Source organism: Centrocercus urophasianus, unplaced genomic scaffold, assembly GCF_019232065.1.
Source record: "Centrocercus urophasianus isolate 14NV4802_14NV808 unplaced genomic scaffold, USGS_Curo_1.0 seq_17, whole genome shotgun sequence".
NCBI lineage: Eukaryota > Metazoa > Chordata > Aves > Galliformes > Phasianidae > Centrocercus > Centrocercus urophasianus.
In genome coordinates this window covers 2,640,801-2,664,634 of record NW_024884722.1, presented here as the reverse complement: position 1 = coordinate 2,664,634, position 23,834 = coordinate 2,640,801, and the positions used below count along the sequence as shown (strand labels likewise).

General features: G+C 42.5%; 1 protein-coding gene across 3 annotated transcripts in view; it reads right to left on the bottom strand.

The window, feature by feature from the left end:
* The window catches only part of ADAM12 (ADAM metallopeptidase domain 12), a 178,632-nt gene that overhangs the window by 140,838 nt on the left and 13,960 nt on the right, over positions 1–23,834 (bottom strand). For 2 of the 3 annotated variants that reach the window (XM_042818661.1, XM_042818663.1), the window contains one exon: positions 12,719–12,852. In XM_042818661.1, coding sequence (XP_042674595.1) covers positions 12,719–12,852 — 134 coding nt within the window. Of the gene's footprint in view, positions 1–12,718; positions 12,853–13,566; positions 13,689–23,834 lie in introns of all 3 variants that reach the window. The other variant, XM_042818662.1, reaches the window with a different exon arrangement.

Here is a 23,834-nt window from a genome sequence, read left to right as displayed (position 1 = left end):
TGGTTTTTGTATTCCTAACTCCTACAAGCAGAAGGCAGAGAGGAGAGCTTCTGAAAAGGTTCATTAGTGTCTCTATAAACAGCAAGTGTTTGTAGATAGGGGTACCTCTGCACTGTATTGCAAAGTGTCAGCAAACACAGTGTGTTTAGAACAGGACTTTGGGGCACAGGAGCACGATAAAGTCTTCTGGTGAGTTTAAAAATACAGTGCATCTTTTTGGAATGTGCCACCCAGGCTCGGTAACGTGTGAGTTGAAAAGGGCTCAGCAGGGTTTCCTCAACAGCGCCAATTCCCTGAGCTGACCAGGGAAGGTGGGTTACCAGGCTGTGTCACAAAGCTTACGTGAAAACAGTCACTTGTCAGTAGACTGATGACTTTCAGAGAGGAGCTCAGATGTGCAACTCACCGGGATGCCCTCGCCTGCCTCCTGAGCCCCAAGATGAGGGCTGCTGCCTTGCTCCCTCACAAAGCATTATTTACTTGCAAAAAGAAACTCTTTAAAGAAGCCCACATTTCACCACAAACTGGATCATGAAAATATATCAGCTGCCCCCCAAACAACTCAAATTTTGGTGTCCAAATCAAAATTCACAGATGGGAATACCTGTAGAAACGTTATCTTAGGCTAAATATATACATACAAACGTTACCTTGGGCTAAATACGTGGGACAAGCTATTACTTCTCCCCATATCAAGTCTGTGATGGTGACATTGCACCAACAGACAAAATAAAGCTCTCTAAACATGAAGAATCAAATTTCTGCACGTTCCCAGAGATGCAGGAAACGGTTTTGTGAGAGATCAGTAAAGATGGCAATAAATGCCCATAAGACTTGATTTTATGCTGAACAAACATCTCACTTACAGTGGACTGGCAGGTGCCAACCAGCTCACCAACGGAACACAGCACAAGAGGTTTCACTATTGCTCCCGAGGAACTTTTGAAACTACCAGTGTCATGACAGGAAAACACACATCCAAAGTGCAGAAGTGTGGAATGTACAGATATCAAAGGACGTGGTGGCTGCTGAAGTAGCAATAGAAGTGTACCATCACGTTTCCAAACCACTTGGCTTGACCGTGATGGCTAATTTAGGAATTCACACAAAACAAAACAACCCCACCCCACCACTGTCATTGAAGGCTCTAAGCAAACTGGACTCCTCCTCTGATTTACAGATATCAGTGACACTTCCAATGATTGAACACTTTATTTTTTTTTTATAGCACACTATTTTTTTTATTTTTTTTTTCCCCACAGCCTAATCCTAAAATTAGAACAACTTTGTCTACACAGATGAAGCTCATGCCATTGGCAATGTAACAAGGACACACTGACAAGAGCTCGGATACTGAATGCAATTCCTGCTCAATAACACGTCCTAACAAAGCAGAAACACTGACAGGCTTTGCACTCCGTGGTATCTATCGTCTCTGTCAACTACTTGATTTTACACCTTGATTTCAATAATCTTACTGTGATCCAACCCAGGCACTTATCCCCACATAAAAATCACAAAAACCACTCAAATTATGATTGGACAGTTGAATCCCGAGACAAGTCTAGATAGAGGTTATCTGTATACATGTATATGCATGTGTATATGAAAATATATATATATATCAGTATATATATATATATATATATATATATATATATATATCAGTATATATATATATATGAAAATATATATATATATCAGTACCAGGAATTATCCACGTGGCTCTGGGCTGACTGGTCTGGTGGTGGCAAGCCTGCCTGTGGCAGGGAAGTTGAAGCTGGATGATCACTGTGGTCCTTTTCAACCCAGGCCTTTCAGTGATTCTATGATATGAAATTCAGTAATGCAGTGAGAAATCCCCTTTAAAGGAACGACCATATCCATCTGTCATTCTCTCCTATCTCAAATGCACAGGTTTGGAGAAATTGCTAAACACTGGATGTTCAAAGGCAAAGGCTGAAATGGGAGTTGGTGTCAATCACTGAAGTTTCCTTCTAAATTAGCTAGCAAAATACAGAAGTGTATTACAACTAATAAGTCTTGTTTTAAAAATAAATTAATGCTCAATTATTAAATTGTACATTTGAGAGCACTAAAAGTGTGCACGTGAAAGAAAAATACATAATGCTCTAAAAAGCCATTTCTCAAATGTTCCTTAAAATAAAGTGTTTTCATGTCAGTGTCACTTCCATCAAAGAAAGGTGATCGTGCTAAAGGGGGCTTGGACTGATTTATGGAGCTCATCATACACTGTAAAAATTCCAATTAATGTTCTTCATAGCTCTTACAAGCTGCTCTTAAACGGCCTCCAAGACTGTAACACTGAAACCCTTGCACTCAGCACTGCAAACGCTCCTCCTCTTTCATTCTTTGAAAAATACAGTCCTGAAAATATTTGTTCCCTTGTCCTGACAGCACACAAGTGATTTATCCACACGTGCAAGACATTCATCTCTCCCCCAGAACAGCAAATCCTTGCTCCCTAAAAGTCGTACAGTGTGCAAGTATGAATGCAAATATTTTTAATCTGAAAAGGCCATTACTAAAATCAAATTGATGTCCCATGACTTGGATTAAACTTTATTCCCGTTTTATAGATGTAAAAGGGCAAGACAATAAAAGGAGAGATGCTTGACTGTACAAAGCAAGCAATTTAGGTTTCCATCCTTAAAAAAAAAAAAAAAGAAAGAAAAAAGAAAAAGGGAAATGTTCTATCCATATCTTGAAGTTGCCCTCCGCAATTCATGCTTTTCCCAGGCTCTTGAGGCTTTGTCTCCATCAAGCAGCATTTTCTTTTCCTTTCTCCTCCTATGGGGATCCTGGGAAACAACCACTTGTGCTTGGAGGGCTCTCACAGATCAGAGCTTAAACCAGTCCAGCACTACTCCCTTTCTTCCTTTTATAATCAACATACCACGTCTGTAAGCAATTCTGCACTAAAGCTTACAATAAAAATGGAGGTCAGTGTTTTGAAATATCTTTTTCTGTTGCCATTATGGCCTTTTACAATCAGAAATGTTAAAGTAGTAAAGAGGTACTCAGGAAAGTAAGCAACAGAACTTTATATTCCATTACAAGCACTTAAATTGATTCAAATTCCTCTCTAAGGGAAGTGCTTTGGTGATCCTGTTTTCTTTCTTATGTATGTCACTCACTTAATTTACAGTAATTTATAGGCCTTGATGTATCTCAATAACTCCTTCTCTACCAAACATGACAATGCTTGGCAATAAAAGGTTAAAATTCACTTTGCCCTCTGACTACAGCAGAAATACCTTTGCAACTAATGACTGTAACAGGCTGGTCTGCTCCCGAATAAACATTCTAGGGATTTCCTGAGGTGTTTTGTTTTGTCTTTTCTTTCTTTTTTCTCATCTTTTTAATTGAGAGAATAGGAATTGGAGTGCACAGACAGCTTAGATGCTATTTCAGTCAAAAAAGAGTGCATGTTGTCCCTCTATATGCCTTTTAAAGTTAAGAAAAATACATTTACACAGCTTCTGGATATTCATTTTATAGAAAAAAAAAAAAATCTTTAAAGCTTATCCAACTCATCTCCTCCTGCCAACTTTTCTCGCCAACTCTTTCCTAGTAATGCCAGTAAATGCCAAAAAAGTCTGGTTTAAACAATGTTTCTGTCTGTTGCAACCAAGAGAAAGGCACTTTCTGTTGGAGATACTCGGTTTAGGAATCCCACTTCTTCTTTCCTTTTGCTGAAAATGTACCCTGACCACACCAGCGTGGGCTGGAGGGAGCGTGCAGTGCTAAAACAGCAATATTCTAGAAGCAACTGAGGACAAAATTACACAGTTCCTCTTATTGGCTTTTCCCGCAACAGATTCATTTCCAGCAACTCCCTTCTCACTTAAAAAAGGCAGATGCAGTATCTGCCAAGGAAACGGCCCTTTTTGGGGCAGGGATACTACGGCTGTTTACATTAACACATCTCTGAGCTTTTGTCTCATCTTCATTTGCCAGGAGTCGAAGCAGACCTCCTTTAGCAGCGTCTCTTTTTCAGTACAAGATGTACTTAATGTGAAAACATCTAGGGAAAGATGATGGAATGGGTGAAACTGAAGTAAATAATGTCATCTGAGAGACACCAGTATAGGATTTCATCCAAGATTGCTGCCTGAAAGAGCCTGCCATCTCCAACACTCACACAAATGAAGTGTACCGGAAAATAGCATCCACCAGCATGCAAAAATTAGGCATCTCAATGAAGACCTGATCCTCCCCTAGCTCAACAGCAGCTTTGACATAAAACGTTTGCTCCTGTGCACAGCTAAGCAGGCTCAGGTTATGAATATCCTTCTCCCAAATATCCAAATTATATATGGGCTTCGATTTCAAGACACCATTTTTGAGCACCAGGAGGAGGTTAATCACTGCAGAGGGTGATGGCTGCCAGGAAGGCTTTGGCAGGTTCGCCCCAAAAAAGTCATTTCAGCACTGCATTGCTCAAGAGCTCTATAAAGGATGTAGTCAATGGGGAGAGCAAAGGGAAAGAAGACGCCTGCCAAGGAGCCGCCCAGTAGCTTCTGGTGGAGGGAGATGGCCAGAGTTGGAGAGGGAATGAGTTCATTCTGCAGAAACACTGACCCTAAGACAGAAGACACAATTCCCTGAGCACAATTCAGACCTCAGAAGAAATAACAGACTTGCATCCTGGGACCTAGGGCAGTGAAGGGAAGGTCCATCACAAACGTGGAGGTGCAGAACTCATCTGAGCTCAACGCACTTTGCTTTGCTGTGAAACAAGAGTGGTGACAAGACCTCTCCCCAGACTCAACATCCCCCTAAATCACTACTGAGCATCTAGATGCTCTACTGGTTGGGCAAACACATGCTCCTGTGCCACCAGTATCACCAGTAGACTTGACATTACACTGACCAGAAACATCACAAGCACATTCTTGTGGAACAGGGATGAACTCAAGACTACTAATACATCTACAGACCCTGGTGGCACCCTGTATGCATCATGCAAATTGAAAGGCATCCACAAACATCAACACAAGCATTTTGTCTCCTATCTTGCTGATCTTCATCACTCCACCGTGCCATAAATCACAATCATTTTCTTAAATTAAGCTTTGATGGCTCAATAATACTTGGAAACTGTGTCCTTGAGGGAAAAAAAGGCACAAAAGGGACACAACTTTCTCAGGATAGAAGCAAAATACAACCTTTCTGCTACCATCTCAAAATGACACAGTCAATTTTTTACCTCAACTATATGTGCTTTTCAGAAATAATTGGCAGGATTTTTGGAAGTCATTCTTTCTCCTGAAAAATGGCAACACTTAAAATCCTTTTCACTGTCAAGATACTATGACCACCTTTAAAAAAGTCTTATTATCAATTCTAATTATATTTTTCTTATCAAACTTTAAGCTGCACATTACCTCAATGATTTTTTTTGTTACAATTCTGAGGAATGAGAAATTCCCTATAGAAAAAGTAAACCACCCAGGGCTTGAGATAAATCACGTTCAAATAGAATTATAATTCAACAACAAAAGCACCAAGCTTGTAACAATGGGACTTTGTGGATCTACCAGCTACATTTACCTCTTCATCCCTAAAATATATGTACATTGAGGACAATTCAATTTACTTCAGCTCCACAAGATAAGGGTCTCCATCACAGTGTGTGCCAATGGTTCTTATTTTCCATGGCAGTTCCCTTTAGTCCTTGGAAAGACCCCAAATCCCACTGCCACCACCCAGAGGGCCCCGTTCTGTGGGCCTGCTGCAGGGATTGCACTGCATTCAGCTCTACTCAAGGCAATTGCAGCGAGCGCCGAGAACAAGGGAGATTCTCCTTTTTCCTGTAAAAGGACGATCACGTGTTCGTAGCTGGAAAGTAAAGCATTGTTTTACTCCAACACTGAAATTCATACCTTACGCTCACAAGATCTGTTGCAAGAGAGAACCAAATAGCCAAGTATAAGCTAAATTAATTCAATATGAAAGTGCCTCAGTACAAGCACTTCATGAAACTGCCATTCTACTGCTTAATTGCAAGGACTTAATTTTTGATTTCAGCACCACTTTAAAGGGTTACTGCACCATTAAGATCAAAACCTTTCTATTAGTTGTCTTCCCCCCAAAAAATTTCCTACGCAAGAACCTCAGCCCCATCACCTTATGGAGGCAGATTCCTCAAGCCCTGATCTGAGACACTACCTCATTGCTGGTGGGCCATGTGCAGCAAGCAATGCTGAAAACGCTTCTGCAGAGCCCGTGGCACACAATTGCTGGCAGTGGAGCTGGGCTGGTATGGGAGACAGCTCACCCAGGGCCATTACATCACAGCAATCCTCACTGGCCAAATATGACAAAATCCCTCCCGACAGCCCGGTGTGATGCAGCCTCATGGAAGGGAATTTCACCCTACAGAAGGCTCCAAAATGCCGAGGGGGTTGAGGTGGGGCAGACGGTTAATAAAAAGCTCCAGGTTTTCTCTGTATTGCAGTCTCCCTCCATGCTATCCGCTATTTATTTTGCGATTGAACTATCCCCACAGAACTTCACACACTGTATCACTTAAGCTAAAAATGAAATGGACCATTTTCTGGGACGAATCCCAATTGCTTAACACGTCCCAGGATGCCCAGGCGTCTCAGGCAGGAAATGAACACTGGTGTATCTCGTTGAAACTAGGGCACTGATTCAGTGCAGACAGAGGAAAGAATTTCCCTTACTCAATCAGCAACACGATGTTCTTATTGGTGGTCCCAGCTCCAGGAATTCACCAGACTCACGGCTGCAGTAGAGATCAAGCAAGTCCCCAGAAACAGGATGCGTCTCCTGGCATTTTGTTTTTAATTTCTTAAATGAAATGATCAGAAGGAACAACTGGCTGAAGATGAGAGAGGTCTGGCTAAGAGGACGTGTTTCCCTTCGCAAGAACCCGTCCTGCACAAGGCAAATGGAGAGGGGCAGCACTAAGCTGATTCGATCGCTCAGGGCTGGGGAGAACGTGGGCATTTCCATCCCACACCTCACTCCTGAATTAAACAAACATGGAGGAGTTATTAAATAAATGGTGCATTTCTGAACTAATTAATCCTCACAGTGGCCCTACAACGCAGGGCTGTATGTACAATAAAAAGCCAAAGAAATAACAGATTGTTTACTGGCTGTTGAATTAATGACTGCCAGGTTACTAATTAGAAGCTCAGGGGCAGATCTCCTGGAGAACTTCACTGAGGATCAGTGCAGTGTCTCACACTGCTGTGGCTGGCTGTGCCAAGCTGCATTCCCAGCTGATGACACAGCCCTAGCAGCATGCACAGCACTGCCTCTTGTATTCGGTACTCATGAGTCATAAAATTATGGAGAGCACTATAAATTCTGTTTATGCCTCTCACTCTTAAGATATGTAAAACAACTATGTAAAAGAGCTCTGAAAGCTGTCCTCTCAGCCTTCAAAGCCTTGTTTAAGCAGCGCTGTATGATTCCCCTTAATACAATTGTCTGGAAGTCTAAACTTTGGTAATTATTTCAAATGAAAAAGAACAGCAGGAGGCTCTGTTGGAGGGAATATAAACAATTATCACTTGCACGAAGGCTATGCCAGTTATGAAATAAACTTGAATGGGCCTGCTCTTGAAAAGCCTGAGTACTACATTACTGATCTGACATGCAGGCCTCTTGGCTGTGCTTCATGCATCAAACGCTGTGCTTGAGCCACAAGCAAACTCGTGAGATGCAGCGAGAGGGGAAATCCCACTACACTGGGGTATTCTGCTGGGTAACCTCATAGCAACACCAGGGGCAGTGCACACACAGAGCTCAGGGTGATGGGGCTGGTACAGGCTGCCCAAAGGGGCTGTGGATGCACCATCCTTGGAGATGCACAAGGCCAGGTTGGGTGGCAACACTTTCCACAGCAGGGACTTGGAACTGGATGATCAAGGTCTGCTCTAACCCAAGCCATTCTATAATTCTATGGCTGTACCAGCAGACCTGCCTTGTTAGTTTGCAAGGCAAAATGCAGTCCTGTGAGCACAAAAGGTGGGAACTAATGGGTAAGGCTCATCCTTGCTTGGCAGTTTTCAGTAGATTCTCGAATCTTCAGCACAATTCTCTTGTTTTTTTTTTTTCTTTTTGTGTTTGTTTTTTTGTTTTTAATTCAAAGTTTCTTCTTGTTCCTTCCAATTATTGTTCGTTTCAACAGCAATAAAACCTTTCGGTAGATGTTGGGTCAGGTCCTTACCATGCAGTCATGAAAAAAAAATTTGAAAAGAATCAGTGCAACATCTGATAAATCTCAAGAACCATAAACATGACTAACAGCTGTCTGAGGACTCAGTGCCTTTGAAGACAGTGGAGACTTTCACATGAGATTCAAGCAAGCGGTGTCTAAAATGACACACCAATAATCAGACTTCTGATGTTTATGAGAGCAATCCATAGCACAATGTTTCATGAACAAGGCAGGCAGAAAAGCTGCTTCTCTGAAAGCTCAATGGGACACAGTGCATGCTAAGCAGTAAAAATGGTAATATTCTGCCACTTCACATGCAGAATCCTTTGAGCTGTGACAGCCATACAGTTAAAAAAACAGAAGAAATATGCTCAAAGTATATATTTATAGATGGCCTTCAGCTTCAGCTTTGAATTTCTTTGCTAGAGTTAATATTCAAAGTATAACATAACACAAAGAGCACTGCTACAAAACAAGGATCTCTGTCTTCTCATCTTCCTCCATTTTTTTTTTAAAGCATTTCTTTAAGATTACAATTTGCAAACCTGACTTATAGCAGCCAAAGGAAGGAAACTGAGTCACACCCATTAATTATTTTTAAGAAGCTACAGAGCAAAATTTGCTCATTTTCCCCTTTGCATGACCCAATCTTAATGATGTGATGCCTTACGCATCATTCAAAAGCAGCCTGGACTGACAAGCTGCAAACTCAAAGCAACCTGATGGACTTTAGGGCTTTCAAGTTTTGTACACGGCTTTTCAGAAACTATTCACAGCTCCACACCGCATGGCTCTGGATCCTTCAATACCTGCCCAGGTTCAGCTACACTCAGATTTACACTCAAAACTAAATAAATTGCAATCATATCCTGATCGGAGCATACATGTGTATTGAACAGTCTAATATTGCACTCAGATGGGCACGAAGTCCAAAATCACAAAGTTATATGCACAAGCACTGAAAAGACACAGAGCATCACCCAGCAGGGAGAGTTGTACTCTTGTACACGTTCTTGTAAGCTTTTGGAAACCTCAGATGACTGAATACTATAAGATGCTCAGCCTGTGGTCGTATTTGAGCCCTTGCAGGTGCTGGTGATGACATTAAGGATGCTGCATGGCCACCACCAGAGAAAAAACAGAACTGCACTTGAGTGATGGGTGCCACCAGACCGAGGAAAGAAAAATCTGTGCTCATTTAGCACGACCTCAAGACTCTACATTTACCTGCATAATTCACTATATCTGCACAAAAACCCTTCAATTTCCCAGAAAATCCATGCATTTTAAGTTCTGGACCAAGCTCCACTTCGAGGAAAGAGCCAAGTACACAGATGAGATGTCAGTCCATGAGAATGAACACCAGCTCAGGGCAATGTCACACGACGATGCACCCAAGCATTACAACCATCTTACATCTGCCCTGGAAGATCAGGTACCCAGCAGGGTTTCCCCATTGTTCAAACCTTTCAAATGCAGAAGGGAAGCCAAGAAACCCTGAACACCCACATAACACTTGTGCCTACACAAGGAATGCACTCCAAAGACCAGACTAAGACAGCAGCATTACCTGACCTTCAGTTCCTGTGATGCAGGGATCTGGCACACATTAACCAGTGTGTGTCCCTAACAGAGTGCAAGGATAAAAACTGAAGCCAAACAGATGGTCCTCTGAAAATCTTCCCTACAGTGTTCTGTGTACTAAAACATCACTCACCCAAGTCTCATCAAACTTGGCTTGGTTTTTAAGTCTCAAGCCAAGTTTGAAGAAAAATATTCAGCAGGGAACAAGTGGAGAAAAGAATCTTTTTCCTGTACTTGAATAATATACAATTTTTTAAAACACTGTTCCAAACTTGGAAAAAAATTCAGAAAAGTAGAACCCAACTCTTTGGGTTCAGATCAAGCGCCGTGAAAAGAGTTGACACCAAATGCAGAATTATGAACAAATGACAGAAATAAAGAGAAATGGAAAGGGAACTGGAACTAGCCGTTAAGTATAAAGACCTATCAACACCTTCTATAATGCACACAAAGCCTCAAACAAGGAAATCACATCTGCATAGAATATGGGGCAGCTATTGTTTGAAAGGACATACAGACCTTGCAGACTTCAGCGTCCCGATTTTGCCATCAGATAGCCAACAATAGAGTTACTCATCAGTAGTCCCAAGTAGCAACAACTGGGTACTCAAATTAGCAGCCACTAATTTTAGCAGTGTGTGCAGGATCAGCAACAAAATATTATATCCAGTTAAAGAAAGAATGGGACCGAGCACCACTCAAATAGTTCAGCTGAAAAGCTTTTTCCAAATTCAGCAGAAGATGCCAAGAGAGGAGTTAAGAATCATCAACTTGATGAATAAAGAAAACCTACACTCATTTCCATAGTTAATATATATGTTAAGCATATATCATAGAATCATAGAATGGCCTGGGTTTGATCTAGTTCCAACCCCCTGCTGTGTGCAGGTCACCAACCAGCAGACCAGGCTGCCCAGAGCCACATCCAGCCTGGCCTTGAATGCCTCCAAGGATGGGGCATCCACAGCCTCCTTGGGCAACCTGTGCCAGTGTGTAACACAGACATTATCTTTTAAGTCCTTCAAAAATTATGCCCTAAGTGTACTACAATAAAAGTAGGTTTCAGCTAAGTAAAATTTTTCCCTTGCCTTTCAGTAGCCCTAGTGAGCAGGATGGTGATTGTGTGAGTGATCAGCAGGACTGCTGTCAGCAGAAACATGGCTGGGCATTTTGCTTCTATTCCGCACAGCATAGGTGGCCCTCAAGAAGAAAGTCATTAGCTTAATAATAATTCATGACAGGCTCCGAAGGAGATATTCCAGCAGATAGCACTGTGACTCTTCTGGGGTAAATAAAAGGATGTTTTTATCCCCAGGATAGGAATGGAAGGGTACGCCACGTTAAATACCAGTGTGGTTTCTGAGGGACTAATTGTTAAGAAAGAGTATTTATGATCAGAGGACCGTAGAATGGGGCTTTCATTGAGAGGCAATTATCCATACACAAATAACTTTAATACTTTGGCATTTTTATAACCACTACATTATTTATTTTCCTATATATTCTATTGAAATACCATTCCCCTGGTTACAAGTACAAAGTACTTGGTACTTTTTTTTTTACTGCATTAAAATTAAATTAAAATAGAGGAACACTTTGAAATAAGCTGAGGAACAATAGGTCCTATTTAACCATCGAACACAACAGTATTTGGCTTTTGTGCTTTTGATCAATATTTATGTGACAAGCTATTCATTACTCTTCTCCTCCACTAGTTTAATGCTGTTGTTCTTCCCACAGCCTGATCTGCACTTTCATGTATTTAATTTATAACAGTTTCCATGGAAAAGAAGTATTCAAAGAAGAAAAAAAAAAAGTGCTGATACAGCACGTGGATCTTTCTACCAAACCACAAATCTTTTCTAATGTTCATCTTAAACTGAAGGCAATTCTGGGAAACAAATTAATGATATAAATCATATTATCATTACTCACGTAAAGATACTCTGTTGTAACTCCTTCAGAGAGCTACAACGAGTCGCTGAAAGAACTCTGTATGGAGAACGCCTGTTCCTAATTAAATGACCTAAAAATAGAGTTGCATACATCTAGGACCAAGCCATCTGTGTTATCTCTCTAAGATAAGCCATTATACACCCACAATGATATCCCTTTCATCACTGCAGATACGCAGACTGAGGACTGGCCTTTCTCTCCAATTTAGGAGGGGGGAAAGGAGCACGAAAGCAACTTTTTCACCCAGACAATCTATCTGAATGTCAGCTCTGTTGTTCTGAAATCTCTTCTCATATCTATTTCTGTCAGTCAGCTGCCCGACACAAAGCAGTAGCCAAGGAGGACTTCTCCACCAAACACCTTCCCAATGCAGCAAAGAAAGGCACTTCTAATGGGCAACTGGAGCTGTTTTCATGGTTACTGTCTGTGTGTTTTAGTATTTCCACAATTAAAAAGTTTAACTTTCCTCTGCTTACACTGATGATTAAAAGAACAACGTTAAAAAGAAACCGGAACAACACTGTACCTAAAAATCTGGGTTAGAAAGGTCAGGAAAGAGACCCTCATGACATCTTTGGTGATAACAAAGGCAGCAGCAGCTTGTCTTAGAGTCTGGAGCTTTGGAGACAGAAAGCAGGCCTCTTCTCCTCAAAACAGCTTCCTATTTCATCAGCCAATGGCTGAGGAAAAGGAAAGCTTATCATTGTCTGTCAATGAAGCCATGTATGTTAACTTCATTTAAAAGCACTGCTGCCCTTCCACTTCTGCCATCAGAAATAAGAATACTACTTTACAGTAACATTCAATTTCTTGGCTTAGAAAAGTAAAAAATCATACTCTGCAGACCCTCTACTAAAATATATATACTTACAACAGCTACAATGAAGTAAGTACACACTTCATTTCCCCTTCTAGCTGAATACCTTGGAACAAAATAACAGCCACACAAAGACTAACCTTGGAATAAGTGCTGTTTGCTGGTCTCCACTGTTCTCCATTCAAAAGGAAGGGAACTGTTATCTCATAGTCCTTGGACTGGTCCTTCAGCATCTGCTGTCTCAAGGACTCCAACTTGCTGTCCACATTCTGACCTAGGAGAGGGAGAAGCACTTCATGTTAGGAGGGAGCACGGTGCAACAACCTGAATGTTGTTATTTAAGGGACCTGGCAGTCCATTTCAAAAAGGGGATAATTCAGGAAAAGCATTAGACATTAAAACATCATGCTTTCATGCAGCTATTGTCCAAACCTACACAATGTTGTAGGAGAGCTGGGGTTCAGGGAGAGAAGATTGGAGATGGTTACCATTTTCAATCATATGCCCTGTGCAAAGACTGCACAGAAAAGCCATAGAATTGCTGGTGAGGGAACAGCAAACCAACCCACACAGCATCTGAAATCCAGCTTTAAAACTATACAGAAGATTTTGGTTCCTACACTTTGAGATGTAGAAAAGTTGCTTTTATTTATGAAGATGCTCATATATTACTTTCTGCTTTAACTAGAACTTCAGTATTGCTGTCAAGGGCCCTCGGAATGGTGTTCAACACTGCACAAAGACAGAACAAGATAAGGAGTAAAGACAGAGCACAAAGACAAGGGAGCTGGGACTCAACATCTGACTCAAAAATATAAAGAGTTATTGGCACCAGCTATTTAAAGTGCTACTTTAATAAACATATTAGAGCTTCACTTTTTCTTTTCATTGAAGGTGACAGCAGGGGAAATGCAATGAAACTGTCATTTCAGTGTCATCACTAAGACTGTAAGTAAGCTGCAGGGATTTAAGGGAGATGAGACTTTACCAGGACTATTTTTTCAGTAATTAAGGTAAGAAGTCAGTCTCATTCATTTCAGTCCCTTGGTTCCTCTTTTCCTTGTTCTTCCCAGACACAGGCATATTGGATCCAATCTACAGCAGCAGTGGCTGAAAGGAGGAAAGCATATGTGGGGTGTAACTGGTGACATACTTCCTCTAGAATAAACAGACCTGGCTGTGGCACAACACAAGCTCCAAAGAACAGATAACAATCCCAGACTTTCCCTGTGTCTTTCCCATTTCAGTAGAGTTGCCTGGTCTACATGCTTTGCAAGTCTGAGCCACTGAGCACAGAGGGAACAAGCCTGTTACAGTTGCCCAAACATTCCAGGCTGATTGCACATGACAGATTAACTGTTTTAATCCTAGGTACTTCATTACCCCCTAAACACTTCTTCATGTATCATCTTACTCCACTAAATGTGGCAAGGTGTGGTTGCACTCCATTTCAACAAGTCTGAGCTGTGTACAGCAAAAGACTTAAGTATTCACTTGTCTTCATAGCTTCAGTGTTTCTATGCAGACTGGCAGGAGGTCATGAAATATCAAGAATCCCACAACATCAAGGATGCAGATTCACATTAGGAAAAATATATTCTGGAAGAGAATATAAATTCTCTCTGAAACAATTCCCTACTTCCACACGTCAGATGACTTCAGCCCGTACTATAATACCAAAAAGCTATTTGCATACAACATATATCAACTGTTTCTCCTCTCACTAAGCATACTAATGGCATCATGCCTGTCAGAGCAAAGAGGCCTAAAAGAAATAAACCATAATACTGGATCTAGAAATGGTACTGAGCATGAATCTTGAGAAGACAAGGATGGTGTGCAGGAGCCATAAGAAAGTTGGAAGGCTGGTGGGGTTTATCACACTTGCACTACCAACACTCTGAGCCCTCTGGAGCACTCAGATCCCGAGGATGAAGAATGTCCATGCAGAGAAAGGGTTCTTCCCCAGTTCCAGCAGAGCCCATTGATAGGTACTTAAGCAGGATGCAATGCCAGCACAGGAGTGATAACCCAAACCCTGCAGATTAGGTTCACCTCACAGAAGGGTAGAGGATATCACCTCACCAGCCCAGGAGGGTCTAATTATTACTAATTAGATCTATCTGGACAGCACAGATCATCACAGCCCTTTATTCTGATGATCAGCCATGAAGCTCCCTCACAGAGCACAAATTTATGAAGCATCCCTCAGAGAAATGAGAAAAGCTTGGCCCCGATTTCTTTTTCCTTTCTTGGCTCACTGGAGCAGCCTCAGCTCTACGAATCCAATGACTCAGGCTCTTCCATTATTTTACAGGATTTGCACTCTGCAAGCTCTGTGCAGCCGAGGCTTTAAGAACCCCTATGAGCACAATTCTCCTTCCACAGACACACTGTCTGAATCACTTCCACACAGCCCTACGCCATGGGCTGCAGCTAGATATCAGGAGGCTTCAGTCTTCTGCTATTCTACATGTGCAAGTTGCCTTTCCTATTAACTCTGTAAGTCATTAACATCACAGCATCACCCAAAACAGACAAAAAAAGGGGAGAGGGGAGACAGCATTCACAGACACACAGATATATTGCTCCCTCCTTACATGGCATGGGCTAACAAGTGTAACTGCGATGAAAAATACCATGTGAAAAGTGAATCATGTCTACACAAAGTATGGTTTAGCACTGCCCCTCCTACTTCTACTATTTGGGAACACTTACACGACAGAGTGATGCTTCCGGTGCATGAAGAATAAGGTTACAATGAGCAAATTTAATCTTACACACATGCTTATTTATCTGCACACTGGAAAATGCAAGTTGCCGGCAAGTGTTGATAGTCTGGAGACAGACATCAAGACAGGTTTATGGGCGACAGTAATATCTTTATTGGGAAGGATAATTTATTTGGGGGAAACAGAACAGACATGCTTTAGGGCTTGCAAAATCTTCTGAAGCCACAGATTTATAAAATCCGAGATCAATTTCTGTCTCGATTCTCTCCTTCAGTCAAATGTTTTGCTGCTTATCTGGATGCTGTTTTTGTTTAAGTTACTGCAGGTGATAAAAATCACAGCTTTCTGCACAGACAGAGAAAACAATGCAGCCAGGTGACGTGGCCTCTCTCCCAAAAAGCACTCCAGCATGTGCCCAGCACTGCACATTTGCTCAGCTCCCAACTGTCCTTTGAGATGCTGTTAACAACAGGACCCAGACGCACAAGTCTTGGATAGAGAAAGACTCAAAATCAGACAAAGGAGAAGAGTCCCAACAAGACAGGCTTGAAAATAAAAAATTAAAAAAAAAAAAAAAAAAAAAGAGATAGATGTGGACGTGCAGAAAAAAAATAGAATAAACTTCAGTGCAGCCCCAGAGCAGCCCTGAATCTGAGCAGTGGTTTGGGCTTCCATGCAGGTGAGAGGGCTGCTGGCAGCTCTGCAGGGTTGAAGCCATCACAGCCCTTGCCCCGGGCCAAGTGGAAATCACCATTTATCCCAGTGAGGGACACTTCATCCAGTTTCCTGCACGACGACTGAATAAAACACACCTCCACTGCTCTGCTGCTTATGGGCTCAGAGCACCAGTGCAGCTCGCCCCAAAGGGCTTCCCAGGAGAGGAGCCCAATGCTCCTCTGTGCTAATGGAGGGTTTCCATCACCTTGGTCCCTTCCTACAAACTCCTAGTGCCATAGATATTACAGACACAGACACGCTGATTTTTCCTCTGCCACCCTTTGTCACTTCTATACGTTTTCACTATGATTTCTTTGAAGCTGCAGCCATTAGAATTGTTTGAGTTACATTAATAATGAGGCCTCCTCTCTACAGGGACTCTTGGTATTACAACAGCATAAACAGCGTAATAATTGAAATTAGAGAATTTAGATTTCTGTAACATGTCAATTAGAGGGGAAGAAAACCAGGCCATCAATATTGCCAGGCACTTTTATTGGAGCCAGGTTTTCTATCTCTTGTGTCACTCGCACCTTCTGACTCAAATACTCATTTTCCACTCCAGTGAAATTCCACATGGCTCCTCTTGATGCACGCTTGTCTCTCCCTTGTTCACATGGAAAACTTCACCGCTGTGTCAATCTGATCCCTATTTTTAGCCTGTACTGAAGGTAGTGCTTTTGATCCTGGAGCAGCCATAAGACTGTGTATTGCCCCTCACTCTTCTTCTCAATAATGCAAAAGACAGTTTGTACAAATAGCAAGATGAGAAGATATTATCTGTCAGACACTTTTGTGCTTCTTAGATATTTTTCATCTGCAATGTACATCTACAACTCCTCTTTGCACGTTATCGTGCAAGGTCTCGTTGGCCAAGCACTTGAAAGAGTTGTCATCTTTTTCTTTGCATTTCAGTTCCCTCAAGCTGTGTGCAAAACTCCACGTACATGATATGACATCTCAGTTTAAGGGCCACTGCCTCCTGAAAAAGCCCAGACGCACTTCAGATTCCCCTCTACTTAAAATTAATAAGCTTTTAGTCAGGCCGCACAGTGTATTTCTCCTCATGATAAACAAAGAGACGAGTGCTCCCCAGCGCAGGCAGGACTGGATGAGATGAGCTGATGGAAAGGAGAGAGAGTTGCCTGGCAGAGCACAGAGCCCAGCTCACATTGCTCATGCACAGCACACTGCAATAGATGGCTGAGCCAGTTCATATACATCATCCATCTCTTCAACTATACAGGTTTACAAAGCCAAATCATGGCACTCTGCCTCTTTTCTGGGCAGGCATTGGGAACACCACCTATGCTTCTCACCCCTGTCACTCCCACACAATGCCCTCAAGGCCCCAGGGACACCCAAGGGACCCCACATCTTCACCACCATCATCACCCACCCCAATGCCATGTGGGGTCCACCTGCAGCCCCACTCTTTCCCACCCCTACCCCTCATATTCTCTACCACAAAAATCAAATAACAGCCAGAGGGGGAAAAAAAAAACAAAAACCAAACCACATTACTGAAGCCAAACATTGTCCAGACACAGATCACAATTTTTTTGCTGACATCATCCTTAAGAATGGTGGCTGCACCATTTGAAATGGGAATTGTAATAAACAGTGGCTCATTAATATAACAATAAGCCAAATTAGACTAATGTATAATAATAAATATGGGAGTGCTGCAAAATAAAACATACTGAGAACACCAGTGTGCAAAGGTTAAAGAAAGGAAGATTTGCATGGGGCATGAGAGGGAGTAATTTGCCTTAAAAGTCAACTGTTTTTCTCAGATTCGACACTAAACATGTCCATATAAACCAGAACCAAAAATCAGAAGTCCCACCAGACTAATTCCTTCCCATCACACTGCTAACAGCACTTAGACAGCTTCAGAAAGGGCTGCACAGCGTGCCAGCTTCTGCCCTCATCTGTGTGTGAACACAAAGGATGGGCAAGGGTTGGCTGAGCGTAAAATATAAGCCTCATCCCCCACTGTAAAGCTTGTCTTAGTTCAGAGCCACAGATGATTTTTTACCCTAATCTTTGCACATCTAGGCAATACATCAATTCTCTTCACAAAGTCTGGTAAGACTGCTCCTTCCACAGCCTGCCTTGAAAAAACAGGGTTTTTTTTGTTTGTTTGTTTGTCTTTTAAAGCCATACAACGATACACTAAGTTTTTCTTGTTTTTTAACTCCACCCTGACTCCCAAACCCAAGACCTCAGCCATGTGAACACAAGGCACTTTCAGCACACATTCCACACACCTCCCTGGGCATGAGCCCTGACCTCTCCTCCACTTTGCAAAATTACTCCTTGTTCACCAAATCTTTGGAACACCAGAAGTAAGCAGAGGTCTTTGATGAATCTGAAGATAGGCAGCAGCTAGAAGACTTGAGACATTTCCAAATTTAATGTTCTGTTCAAAGAACCATAAAACCATCAAGGTTGGAGAAAACCTCCAAGACCATCCAGTCCAGCCATCCACCTACCACCCACTAAACCACGTCCCTCAGTACAACATCTAAATGTTCCTTGAACACCTCCAGGGTTGGTGACTCCATAACTCCTTGGGCAGCCCATTCCAGGGCCCGACCCCTATTTCAGAGAAGTTTCTCCTGGTATCCAACCTGAACCTCCCCTGGAGGGACCTCTCATCCTATTGCTGGTGTAACTCTATAACGTGATGGAAAGCACAGCAATGACAGTAGGGCGGCACAGCCCCAGGCTGGAGAAAGTGAGGATGTACCCAAACACAGCAGCTGTAGACACAAAAACAAAGGAAAAAAAGCTGTTTACCTTTAAAAGATCTCAGGTAGAAAGAATCTCCAGCAAAACACTCGTGCCTCCACTGCCAGCCCTTAAATGAGGTCTGGGAAGAGATGGATCCTGGCTCCAGCCCTTCTGGTCCATTAGCTGCACCTGAGCTGCCCTGAGTTGGCCCTGCCTTCCACCAGGTGCTCAATCACTGCTTCAGGCTGTGACTCAGCGTTTCCACTACAGCTGGACACACAGGAGAAGATGTTGACCCCCACCTTGCTACAACTGCCCTTCAGTTGTAATGTCTACCCTGAGCCTCCCCTTCTTCAGGCTGAACAATCCCAGCTCCCTTAGCCGCTCCTCATAAGCCTTGTGCTCCAGACTCCTCACCAGCTTCGCTGTCCTTCTCTGGACATGCTCCAGGATCTCAATGCCTTTCTTGTAATGAGGGGCCCAAACCTGCATGCAGTGCTCGAGGTGCAGAGCTCTTTCTGTATCTAACACTCTCTGTGTCCAGCTGGTTGGGTGCAGCTGTGCAGAGAGCCCATGCTGTGCACACCTGATCCTTCGCACCCACAGCTCAGCTGAGAAATAGGAGCTTGAGACACACTGATCCCTCTAACACACAGCACCACAAACATGCTTTTTCATACTCCAGCTTTATAGATTGAAGAACTGTCTCCTGTCATTGCTTGTTCTTCCAGGAGCTATTCCCTTCCTAAACCCCATTCTGCCTGATGTGCAACAGGAAGCAGCCCCCTCCCCCATGACATCCTATAAACTGGGGAAATCAGGGCAGTGTTTTAACCTGGACAGAGCAGTGAGCATTTCCAAGAGAAGGACACTTGCTGCTTGGCAGCACGGTCAGCAACGCCGTGCCACCAGCTGAGCAAACCAATGACACATTTGAAGGCAAAAAAGAGAGAGAGATGGGGAAAATAAAAAGGGAAAAACAAAATGTTCATTGTGGAACATACCCCCTAAGCAGTTGGATCATCTTAATCTTCAAGCTTCTGTAATACAACTGTTGGGAGGCTCTAAGTCTGTGCACAATAAAGTGCTTTATTCGGGGAACCGTATGACTCCATCAGTCATTCCAGCACATGTTTGGCACGAATTGAAAGTGAAAAGCATAGCTAAGTCAAATATTTCAGAACTGAACTTGTCTTTCTAACACACATGGTTTATATATTGGTGTAATATCTATATAACTTTTCAGTTCTCATATACAGCAATGTCATGGCTAAAATACAAAATGATGTCTGCTGCACTCGGCAGCATCGCGCTCCTCTGGAGTTAGCACATGTCAAAAAGCCATTTGCTGGAAAATTAAAAGGGAACGATCACACTTGACAGGTCCTCAAGAAAACCTTAGAAATAGCTTTTGTTCATTCTAATTCTTGAATGTCTGCTCCCCAAATCGGGATGCTGCACCACTCTCAGCTGTAACAAAGCCAGGACAGGCAGTTCCTTCCCAGGCGTGCACCCAATATTGCTCTCCTCTGTTTGCAGATGAAATACTGCTCATCACCCACAGTCACTCCAGCTGATGCAAATGAGATTACAGCAATTTTGGGAGAGCATAGTGTGATTAAAGCAGAAATAATGTGAGGAGGATTTGGGTTCTCGTTACACAAAATACATATTGAAATGCACTCAAGGAGAGAAGCCAATATATCTCAATGTCTTCCCTGTTCTCCAAAAAAAAACAACACGTGACAAACGGGGTTCTGAGAACGTTTGCAATTGACTGCAGGAGGGGGCAGAGAGACTGCAGGGCATTTCAGATGGTGAAAACCAAGCTTCATTGCTGCGTGTAGAATATATCCATATACTTTATTTGGGAAACAGCTGTCCAGTCTCATTTGAGATGTTATTTTGTCTGACTGAAGAATTACTATTTGGATCAGTCCAAAGAAAGAACTGTATTTTTTCTTTTTCTAGAAGAGAATATTTTGAAATTTGGGAAATATACACCAGAGAATCACTGACCTAGAGGGCATTTTGGCACACCTGGTGGTGGGTGGGAACCAGAGCTCCCCATGGAAGGGCCCAGCAATGAGTGTTTGCAGCAAAGAGCAAATCATAAATGCCAGATTCAGACCCAAAGCAGTTTTGAAAAGGAAGCAATATAATCCACAATGATTGTTTGATGATAATGGCTTTGGAGACCTTTTGTCCTCTTACTGGAAATCCCATCTTAAGTGCGCTTCGTTTCCAAGCCATGATGCACACCATTAAAAATGACCTGGTCATCCTCTCTGATAAAAACAAACAGGAAAGGACTAACAAGAGGTGAAAAATACTAAGGGTTGCACCCTGCTTTTCCAGCAGGTATATCCAGGATGCCACAATGAAGGATGCTCTATCTGAACTCAGCACCCGCCTGGCACAGGCACTACTGGGACACATCATCTTCTTCCTGATCCGCTGCTCCTTCCCCAAAGGATCCCAGTCCCAGAGATTCTCACACCAGTTACAAACTCAGCCTTACAGCCTTCAGCATCAGAGAGACAGTGCCTAAAGTATCACCTATTCAGGTAGAGAAATAATAACCTGTGCTTTACGAGAACAGATGCAACCAAGCCACAGAGCTCTGATATCAAAGAAAACATATTCACTTCGATGAGTCCACATCATTGCAAGAAAATCCAGATCCAGCATTCCTATCCAGCTGCTCCCTTCCAAAGAAAGACTGCTTGCCATTGAATTAAGTTCAAAATTACTCCCAATATACAATTTCCTCTCAGTCTTTTAGAAGGTACCGGACAATCCTTTCTTTCCAATGATTTAATAGCCTCCCCCACCGAACACAAGGAATCCTTAGTGTAACCATATTGAGGAGTGTTCTATCCTGCATACAATATACAATCACCAGTGAATAAAGTTACTGAGTGGGAGTTTCGGTTTTGCCCATCACATGCACACAAATCGCTCATTCAGATGTTCCCTGAGAAATGGCACTGAAAGCAGAGCAAACCCAGCTGAAGCAAATTTCAGTGCTAATTTAGGTAAATGTTCACAGGAAACCATCTGTGGTTCTTTTCTAGTAAAGGGGCTACTGAGCTGGGGAGCTCGTATCCATCATCATTTTTTGTTTGTAAGGGAAATACCTGCTCCTTGCATTATACAATACAGGACAAAGAAAAATGAAATGCACCCATATTGAGCTATCACTGAATTTTATCATCCACCTTTCAAACAATAGGAAGAATCATGAGAACTGAGAGTTGCTTAATGCTTTTGAGGCCAGCTAACCTGCCCTGGTCCACACGTGCAGCTTTGTGACAAATGCCATTGGCACTGGATAGGTCCATCACTGACAACTTTGACACCTTTGGGAATAACGAACATTTATTTTTATTGTTTCCTCAGGGCAGGGAGAACATCCAGGATACCTTTCCATGCCACCAGCACCAGCAAGCCCTCAGATCCTTTCAGGCAGGGTTCACGAATAGCCCTAGAGGTTAAGCTAACACCAGGCTGCACAAAGGAACCAGATCCACGCAGCCCATTTATCTGTGGGCTAAACTGCCCCCCTCTGCTGATGGAACTGAGGCTCTTCAGCCCATGACAAAATGCATTGGTGCATACAGACAGCACTGCCAGATGCAGATACTGCTGATGCCCAGCTCCACACGTGGCCATGCCTATGTGCTCACCGCATTTAATGGAGCATTACGATGTAATTTTCTTTTTTATGTGACTACATCAAAACAAAACCCCATAACACTTGAACTTGGTAGTGTTCATGTTCTGATGTATTCAGGAAATACCTGTCATGCATGAAGTCTACCACTTTCTCCTAATCATCTACTTTCAAAATTAGAAAACATGCAGAAGCAAGAAAACAGCCAACTTTCACCACTGCCAGAAAGTTTTTCAGTTTACTTATCTGACAAATGGTACTACACTGGATTCGTAAGCACCAATGCTACTTCTTTTAACCAAAATTGCAGAATAAACTTGTTAAATCATAGAGTCATTACTTTGGGATGAGAAAGGACATGTTCATCCAACTTTGTGACATCCATCATGTGGCAGATGACCCACTCCAACCCAACACTTCTCATCTTGTTAGCAACAGCAGTGGTGTTCATATGCAGCATAAAAAAACCCAAAACTATTAATTAAGCAACACAAAGGGATTTAATAGAGGAATAAGCATTTCTGATTAGGTGATGCAGCTGGTCAGGTTACTTCTGAAGCACCAAATGCCAACACAACATTTGGTATCAATGCGTTCTTGAACTCCTGAGTGACACTAAATACCCAATGCTGAGTATATTCCTTTCAGCAAGCAACATTAGGCCTCTCCCACTGCCAGTGAAAGGGGAAAAAGATTGTCCAGCAGCAAAAAAGACAGGTAAAAATCAGTGCAAGAATGAAAAATCCAAGGAGCCCAAATGCCTGGGGGCACATGCCCCAAGTTAGTGGGTGTTATGTGTCCGTAGGGCTGCTTAAGTCATGCCACTACCAATAGGAGAATGCAAGCTCTTCACAGCTTATACAACAGTCAAATAACAAGATTTTATGTCTCTTCCTTAAGAAAAAGCTTTGCATGTACTTTGGCTGCATACTGCTAACTCAAACCCTACGTGCACCTCCAGTATTTGTGGTACTGCTGTACCGCTGCCTGGAGCCAGGTGTGAATTCACAGACATTAAGGTGACTCTGCAGTTTAATATCATAATTAGACAAGGCTTCTCCTGATAATGTTAGCACTCAGCTCAGTAATGGATCTCCTAATAGTAACTTTGCCAGCTGACACACCATGAAAGACAATCACAAGCATAAAAATGCAGGTAAGAAAATAAAATACCAAAAAAAGGCATAAAAGCATTATTTTGAGATGACGACAGTGATAGATATAAGACTGGTCAGAGTTACAAACATCACCAGTTCCTTCTGATGGTCACCAAAATCACCCTGGGGATAAACAAAGCCTCCAGGATCGGGAGTCTACTGAAAAACACCACTTCCTCTCGGTTATTATGTGATCCTTTTATCAAATGGTATGGATTTAATACAGCCCAGAAAA